We start from the raw sequence: 9,311 nt of genomic DNA, 5'->3' as shown, positions 1-9,311 counted from the left end.
CTTAAGTTCCAGTTACACCTTTTATATTTTATGACAGGAATGGTTGTTTCACTTATGTTGTTTTGTGGATGTAAATTAAAAACTAATTTCAACAGATTACTAGTCACTTTTTTTTTAAAAAAAAAACCCTAGAACTACCAAAATCCCTAGCTGTGGAAGAAACAAAGGTGTTGGTAGAAGGTATAATCAAAGTCGGAAAGTGGCAGTCTGAACCTTAATGGGAATGTGATAAACGGATTGGCCATGTGCTACATTGATCCCACTATTTTCTGGTTGCTTGTTAACTTCTTATACATTTTGAGCTGGAAAGCCTTTCCTCCGTGAGGATGATGATCGCCTTTGAAATTCCTTGAAAATGCCCTGTAAATCCCCATGTAAAGTGCAAATATTCACAATGCATCCAACCTTGAACAGCTTTAGCTGTCTGCAGAAGGCAAAGCCTTAAGGGGAATCGGAGGGATGCTGGTGGGACGTGAGGGCGCGGAAGGCTGGTCCAGGTGACCACTTCACAGGGGCCGGGGCCGGGGCGTCCTCACTTCCCTCTCCTCCCCATATGCCCCAGAGTTTAGGTCCTAATTTGCAGCTTTGGTTAAGCCTAGGGAGGACTGGGCATTTTGTTTTAAAGTACTGTCTTTAACATCACACAGGCACCCTCGGGGAGGACTCCAAACTACTTGGCCTCGCTGCAATTTTTAACTCAAAAATGAAATGGTCCAGGAGCATCGATGAAGCACAAGTCCCAAACCATCTGCGCGAAGAACCCAAAAAGGAAGGGGGACAACAACCCACCCCATTCCCGAACTCCACCACCGGAGGGAGCGGGAGCGAGCAGCCGAGGGGGCGGGTCCATCGAGAAGCCACGCCCCCTCCCCCTCGCCTGTCGCCGATTGGCGGCGACGTCAGGATGGGGACGGAAGGGCGGGCTCACGGCTAAGGCGCTCCTTCGGCGCCGTGGGTGTGTCCTAGCTGGGAACGCGCGCGCGTACGTGGGTGCGCGCGCGCGTCTGAGAACCGGAAAGGAGGCGGGGCCGCGGCGGTAGCGGCGGCGCGCGCGGTCCCCGGAACGTGCGCACCGCAGACGGCGCGGATCTCAGGAAGCCGGGTCCGCCGCGGGAACGGGGAGAACCCGGGTTCCTGTGTGAAAGACGGCGACGGCGGCGGCGGCGGGGGGTGGGCAGCTCGTGAGAGACGGTCGCGATGAACACGGTGCTGTCGCGGGCGAACTCGCTGTTCGCCTTCTCGCTGAGCGTGATGGCGGCGCTCACCTTCGGCTGCTTCATCACCACCGCCTTCAAAGACCGGAGCGTCCCGGTGCGGCTGCACGTCTCCCGGATCATGCTGTGAGTGCGGCCGTCGGGCGGGCGGGCGGGCGGGGACGGCGTCCGCACCCCCACCCCGGGGCCGCCCTCCGCCCCCCCACCCCGGCCCGGCGCCCCGGGCGCGGTTCCCGCCTGCACCCCGGCCCCGGCCCCCCGCCTGCACCCCGGCCCCCCCGCCTGCACCCCGGCCCCCCGCCTGCACCCCGGCCCCCGGCGCCGTCGTCCATTCCCGGGCTCACTCTCAGAGGTGCATCTCGAGCGGCCCGCGGGTCGGAGGCTCCGCCGGCTTCCTGTCCCTCCCTTCTCCCTCCGCCGTCCCCGGCCAATGAGGGAGCAACACCGCAGCAAACCCGCGGCGCCGCCGCCTCCCGCCCGGCGCCTCCCGCCCGCGCGCCCCGGGACCCCGAGGGGTCCGCGCCAGGCCCGCGGGCCGTGATGGCGGGGGGAGGGCTGGGGGAGACGGTCGGCCGCCGAGGGGTGGGATGCGGGGCGCGGGCAGGAGGCCTCGCGGCGGGGCGGGAGCCCCCTCCGCCTCCCCCCGAGCAACTTCGCTTTTGTGTCATTTGTAACCGGAGTTTGCCCTGCTTGACATTCCCCGGGCTCCCAGCCTTGGGCCACTCGCGGCCGACTGGGAAGTTAGGCTGGAGACCCTGCCGGGAAGCCAGGTCGGGGACGATCGCACCCATCCTTCCTTGAGACCTCGGGTGGAATAAACACGCACACACACACAGATTGCACGCACACACAGATTGCACACACACGCACACACACACAGATTGCACACACACGCACACACACACACACACACGACTGCAGGGTGACAGTGTTGGTTTCAGCGACCTGCCTGATGTCCCTTTGGCCCTCACTTGACATGATTTGGTTGGTAACTGTTTTCCTGATTCAGTTAGGCCTGGGGTAGTGCCAGTCTGTACTACCTCCCCCCCCCCATCAGCTTCTTGAGGGAGGACTTCGAAGAGATTGAGCTGTTTTAAACACTGAGCAAACTTGTCTCGAGCAAGTTTCTCACTTTCCTGCACCTTAATTTCCTTTTGTTTAAGGTGAAAGTAATAATTAACTGGTAGGCTCTGATGAGAATTGAGATAAATGTGAAAAATACATAGTAGATCTGACCTACAGTAAGCACTCTCAAGTAGCAGCTGTTCTTGTTTTACTTTCTCCACACCACCTGTAGTCATACGTATTTTTATTCTACCCCTTGTGTCTGCTTTACATCAAGTATTTAGCTTTTTTATTTTTAGCAGTTTTTTTTTACATCTCCCTGGGTTTCCTTAAGAGTCTCAATGTATATGAAAATAATAGCAAAGACCTTTTATATTGAATTAGAATGCTAATCTTATTTCCACAGTGCAGGTTTCTCTGGCTGTAATTTGTGCCTTCGTAGAATTGCTGTTTTACTTGTGCACAATTTTACATTGTTATGTGAATGTTCTTGTTATATATGAAGTAGTAAAAATTCTGTTCTTTACTTCTAGAAAAAATGTAGAAGACTTCACTGGACCTAGAGAAAGAAGTGATCTGGGATTCATTACGTTTGATATCGCTGCTGATATCCTTCAAGAAACTTTTTGTTTTATGGATAGTTTTGTAATAGATTACATTATATTATTCAACAATTTGGAAGACTGTAGATATGACTCTACTGTCTAGTCATTTAAACATTGGTACTTCCTCATTTACATTTTCAGCAAACTATGATTTATAAATTATTTGAACCGATTTTAAATTCTTCCTGGGAGCTTTACATTGATCAAAATTCTCACAAGAAAGTTTGGAATTTGGGGAAGAGAATATGAAATTAGATGACCTGGACTACATAAGGAAAAATATTACCCAAGCTCATCCTGATTAAGAATAGTTCATGTATAGTCCCAAAGAACCCACCTCATAAGATGGCAGAGAGAAATATATTTAAAAAGGGAATTACATAAAGGTTGACTGTTATTAGAATCCTTATTGTTAAACTATATTAGGATTTTCTGCTTTTTTCCCCCTCTTCCCCCTTTTTGGTAATGAGGTTTGCCTCAAGCCTTTTTGCTTTATTTTTCAGATAAGGTCTTCTGCTTTTGCCTGGGTAGGCCTCTGACCAAGATCCTTCTACTGCTTAGCAGAGATTACAGGACTTCACCATCTCCCCAAGCTTCTTTTTTTGAAAGAGGATCTCCTTTACTTTTGCTGCCTAAACAGGTCTTAAACTTCTACCTTCCTATTTATGCTTCCTGAGTGATAGGATATCAGGTGTTTATCACCACAGCCTTCACTTGCCTTACTAAGACCCTACGAATAAAAATGATTTTGGAGAGTGAACATTCTGCACTTGGGGAAGCAACCATCTGATAGTTAAAGCAGATCAGAGGGCTGGATAGCTTATCTTTTGTTTGTCTGTTACCCTGGGATTCCTTTTAATTTTTCAGAAATGAATTATTGGGACTTAGAAGTAAATGGGGTGTGAATTCTAATGCAGTCTTTTAAGAAATAAAGATGTCCTCAAAAATGTAGGTTGAACTTGGTGCAGGTTGTTGAAAAAAATCTACTTAAATGAAAAGTACTTGAGATCTAGTCTGATGAAAATTGTGTATGTTTCGAGAATTCCATTGAAATTTCCTGATATCCCAACTATCTTATTTGTACATTACTAATTTCTTCACCTATAGTTAATTCAGAATTTCTTAATGACATAGTTGTTAATATTTGAAATTTTATCTGTTCTTGTAAAGTACGCACTTAGATTTCTTAGTTCTAAACAAGTGATTTTTAATAAGTACACATAATTATAAGTGAATTTATGAGTCTCTTGCTTCTCTATGTAAACATACATACTAAATGTCCACAATTTAAATACGTGTCTATTTAAATCCAAATATCCAGTTGGATCAGTTGTTAATAATGGCACCAGTCTCGTGGCTAATTGTGTGAGTGAGCCTCTACCTAGTCCAAACTGAATGTAGCCAAATAATGTTCAGTTGTCTTTTCCCAAAGCAATTTATATAGTGAGATGTTTTGATCTGGATTGGCATATAACCAAAAGCAGCTTACACAATTTATTATTTTTTTTTATTTACTTGAGACTAGTGAAATGTTTACTTTATTGTTAGCTTTAAGTGGTAGTGATAAGAGTTTAACCTTAGATCTTCAGTGAATCAGTGATTTGAAATAATAAGTCCTTCATTCTTTTGGACTAAGTGAGTTATTATAGAAAAATAAATTTTGGATTAGTGATGCTTGCATTTACTGAGGAGAATGCAGACCATTTTTTGTTTGGTTTTGGAATGGGCTGTATTTATCAAGTATATCTTATAAAGATGCTTATTTTAAATCTTTTTAACAGTGTCTCCGTATGGTTCTGGACCAATTTGTTTTTTGTATTAGTACTGATATGGATGATTATTGTAAATACCACTAAGATCTGTTTAAGCTGCTCAGGAGGCTGAGATCTGAGGATCATGGTTCAAAGCCAGCCCAGGCAGGAAAAGTCCATGAGACTCTTATCTAACTCAAAGTGGTGCCTTGGCTCAAGTGGTAGAGTGCTAGCCTTGAGCTGAAGAGCTCAGGAACAGCACCCAGGCCCAGAGTTCAAACCCCACACTGTCAAAAAAAATGTGCTGCCCTGTAATTTGTATATTCCTTAATTTGTTCACATCTAGAGAATATATTTGATTGGAATGTTAAGCAGTTATTTCTTTATTTATCAGCAGAATATTCAACAAAAAATAATGTAAGTATATGTAAGTATATTGTCATAATTACACATCTTTACTCTTTATGAAAGAATATAGTTTTTTTCACTGCCTGGCATAGCTTAGTAAAAAATAGCAAGTATATATGGAGATAAGTCTATTAATAAAGCTTTTTCTTTTGGTAGATTTCATTGGTAAATATGTCTTATCTCTAGCATTGTGTGCAGAAAGATGTTCATGGAAAGTTACAGGTGATATATAAAGAAAACAATTCAAGAGTGTCTATTGATAATTTCTCAATTTAAAGTAAAAGAGAATTTAAGCTTTGCTAATACTTTCTCTGTGTACTGGCGTTAGTACTTAAGTTAGTCTCTGTCAGAAACTGATCTTCTAATAACATGCAGATATTCTGGTAGAAGGGAAAGAATTCTGTAGGTCAAATGTTGAACGTGTTATCTGACATTTAATTGGTCAAATATACTGAGCATTTTGTATAAATACAGCATTACATAAGTGAATTATATTGTGCACTTTTCCATAGTGTTATAAAATGGGGAAAAATAGCTATTAAAGATTTCCTGTAAAGAAAACCCAGAATTAAGATACTGTTTTAAGTACTCATAAATGATAGATAGTAAAATGGCAGGAACTTTGCTCTTTTGTTTTGATGTTAAGTCTGATTATAGGACTGAAACACAAAAAGATTAAGAAGTGTAAAGAAAAAGAATAGTATTGGTTAAGAAAACTTATGATATTAACAAATAATACTACATGTGTCATATGCATAATAAAGATGCATATTTTTACAAGTTTGTGCTCAAAGTAACTCATGATCGAAAAGTTGGGCTCTACATCCAGTGGTAAGATGAGAAATGATGTTGTTGAACACTGAGTTGTGTGTGAATGAGGGAGTGACACTGTTGCTTAGCGATGTGTTGTTTGATGTAAAATATTCTTTTCCACAGTTAAAATTAGCTCTTTGGCAGCATAATTGAATCAACAAAATTTGACATCTGTAACAAACTCTTATTATCAAGATGCATAATCAAAACCTCTTAAGATTATTAAAATATTTTGAATCCATCTTAGTACCGATATTTATGTTTTTCTGTTTAAAAAAATCAGTAATGTTTAAGTTTTTGTAGTCTTTTAAGTCTTATCTAACATTTTTTGAGAACTATTCTCCTTTGTTTTAAAACTATATTAGACTCATCAGTCTTGAGTATGTGAACTAGTCTTTATAAATCATTGGGGGTTTTTTTTGTTTCGTTTTTTTATTTTTTTCTTGTCTGTCATGAGGCCTGAACTCTGGGCCTGGGCGCTGTCCCTCAGCTCTTCAGCTCAAGGCTAGCACTCTACCACTTGAGACACAGTGCCATTTCTGGCTTTTTCAGCTTATTTAGTGCTGGGGAATTGAACCTAAGGCCTCATGCATGCAAGACAAGAACTCTACCACTGAGCCACCTTCCCAGTACCAAATCATTGTTTTTAAGTTTAATAGTGAAAAGCCATTGAATTGTTGGATTAAAACATTCAAATGATTAGTTTATGATTGAAAGTATAGTCTTACAGAACATTTGTTGCAGATAAGGGTACATCTTAGAATATTTTAATAGAATATTGTTAAATTGTTTTAATTTATATTTTACTTTTGATACTGAAGACATGTAACAAACTGAAAATATGAGAGTGAAATGTATGAAGTTAAAGTGTTGTTTATATGATCCTTTTAGTTGAGTAATTCTGTATTTTTCATCAGTTGGAGTTAATCTGTAATTAAAAAGGTGGGTTTCCTTTTTGTTTTTATTTTTTTGGTAATCTCATTATTAAGGGATAGCACATTATTTATCAATTAACTGGAATTTCTATCACTTTGATTTATTACATGTTTATTTTGAACATAGATTCTATACCAGGGTTTTTTGTTGTTGTTGTTGGTTTTTTGTTTTTTTTGTTGTTGTTGTTTTTGGTCTTTTTAATTGTTGTTTTTTGGTTGTGAAGCTTGAACTCAGGCCCTGGGTACTGTCCCTTAGCTTTTCTGCTCTGCCACCTTGAGCTCTACTTCTGATTTTCCACAGTTAAAATTAGTTAGAGATGGGAGTTTCAAGAACTATTCTTACTTGGTCTGGCATCAAACCAAAATCTTCACATCTCAGCCTCCTGAGTAGCTAGGATTACAGGTGTGAGCCCCCAGTGCCCAGCTATATGCCATGTATTTTCTTAGGCACTGGGAATGCTGGGATAAATAAGTTTAGACCTCTGTCCTTCAGATTTAGCACAGAATTATATAAAAAAAGCTATTCTTGAAGATGAAATTAACAAACATTTTTCAACAAATTATTGAAATAAATGTTACCCGTATGAAAGAATACCTAAGTTTTGTTTGTAGTACTGTTTTACCTCAGAATAACTTGTAAAACAATACTAATTTGGAATTTGACAGATTGTTGCTTTGGTAAATGATAGATTAAAAAAGTCATATAATGTTACTGTGTATTCGAATTTGAGTTCTTCAGTCTTTATGTTTGTGTTTAAAGTTAGAGACTTTAAAGTAAAAATAAACTGTTAGGTATAACTCTTCATGTTTCTTCTTAGTAAATTTTCTTATCACCCCGAGCAATCAGCCTTACAAGTCAGTATATGATTGCTTAAGAGAAAATTTCTTGAGATTTAGTATCATTCACAAATGGGTTTTCATTTTAAGTCCCCAATTTTTTATTTGCAACTTGTTTGTGATATTTTGAAATATAGTGGCTTTAAATAATTGTCTACCTCTAAAAATTTGCAATGACATGATAATGCATTTTTTAATATAAAGGGAAAGAGGTGTTAAACCTTCATTTCTTAGTGATTTCCTTAGTGAGTGATTTAAAATTTAAAAGATGCCCCATCTTTCTTATATGTATCTGTAATTGTCATTTTGTATGTTTCAGGATTTTAGCAAATCCATCGAAGTTGCATCTATTGAGGTGTCAACTATTTTCTTACTAAGAGTGTTATTTGGAAGTGATAAGATGCTACTTCTGAATTAACTAATTCTTTAATGTTTTAATATAGGCTCTGAACCAAGTTGTCCTTTGGGACAAGATTGTTTTGAGAGGCGATAATCCGAAGCTGCTGTTGAAAGATATGAAAACAAAATATTTTTTCTTTGATGATGGAAATGGTCTCAAGTGAGCAGCTCTTTTAACATTTTTACAGTCAATAAGATGTAGAAGGGAGATGAAGGTTTAGAGTATTAAAGAGACCCAGGAATGTAGCTCAGTAGTACAGAGCTTGAATAGAATGTGCAAAAATTCAGGTTTATTCCCCAGCATGACAAAAAAAGAAGGTGGGCGGAAAGAGATAGATCAAAGCAAAAAGAACATTGGGTATGAGAAGAAATGCATTGGGATCTAAGATATGTAACCAGTTCTCTTACAGTATGTGAAATGTAATGATCAGATTAACAAAGTGCACCATCTCTATTTAAGGGCTTGCTTGTATACAGTAAGACTAGGATAGTTACATTGTGGTCTGCTTTCTAAACGGGTCAGAGAAACTTCAGTGAGAAAGCAGCAAGCACAATAGGTATAGGAGTTGATGCGGAAGTTTCTAGTGTGCTAGTGTATTCTAATATGGTAGGAAAAGGTAATTCTGATTTCAGATTAGACACCCTCTTAAGAGTAAATAAAGTGTAAATAAATGTAAATAAAGTGATTAATACCTTAGTACTTGATTTAAAGCATTTATATAAATGACAGATTTTTCTGATTTCTTTCTTTCTTTTTTTGTTTAATAGGGGAAACAGGAATGTCACTTTGACCCTATCTTGGAACGTTGTACCAAATGCTGGAATTCTACCTCTTGTGACAGGATCAGGACATGTATCTGTCCCATTTCCAGATACCTATGAAATAACGAAGAGTTATTAAATTATTCTGAATTTGAAGCAACATATTTTTATACTTAATGAATTATATCTCATTTGTCTTTTCCTTTGCATCTTCATTTGTTTTTGGTTGTTACTTTTTTTAAAACTTGTTTTGAGGGGGATTGTAAAAAAGAACCATCAAAAAGGCATACAAGAAGGAAAAGGTTAATGGGCTACAGAAACAAGTTTCATAAACCACACAAAACAAGGCCACCAGGTGGAATATTGCAGGAGTAGGGCAACTATGTATAAGAATTTGTAAAAATATATCTATTTCAAATATTCCTTGTTTATTTTTCTTTATGGAGTAACCATAAAGAGTTGTTGACATTTTTCAGGTGCCTCTAGGTTATAAGAATTGAATTATATGTTTGCATTCATGCA

At 39.8% G+C, this 9,311-nt stretch overlaps 1 protein-coding gene across 1 annotated transcript; it reads left to right on the top strand.

Annotated features, from left to right (window-relative positions):
* The first annotated feature begins 1,028 nt into the window (after nucleotides 1-1,028).
* Nucleotides 1,029-8,945, top strand: Spcs3 (signal peptidase complex subunit 3). The gene is made up of 5 exons (XM_042700960.1): nucleotides 1,029-1,340; nucleotides 2,813-2,886; nucleotides 4,976-5,052; nucleotides 8,072-8,187; nucleotides 8,796-8,945. The coding sequence occupies exons 1-5, from the start codon at nucleotides 1,198-1,200 to the stop codon at nucleotides 8,926-8,928; spliced, it is 543 nt and encodes a 180-aa protein (XP_042556894.1). The 5' UTR covers nucleotides 1,029-1,197; the 3' UTR covers nucleotides 8,929-8,945.
* The last annotated feature ends 366 nt before the right edge of the window (nucleotides 8,946-9,311 follow it).

The sequence above is a fragment of the Dipodomys spectabilis genome, unplaced genomic scaffold, assembly GCF_019054845.1.
Source record: "Dipodomys spectabilis isolate Male_0828 unplaced genomic scaffold, ASM1905484v1 ptg000009l, whole genome shotgun sequence".
Lineage (NCBI taxonomy): Eukaryota > Metazoa > Chordata > Mammalia > Rodentia > Heteromyidae > Dipodomys > Dipodomys spectabilis.
Note: the sequence above shows the minus strand (reverse complement) of the source record. Positions and strands in the feature narration are given on the sequence as shown.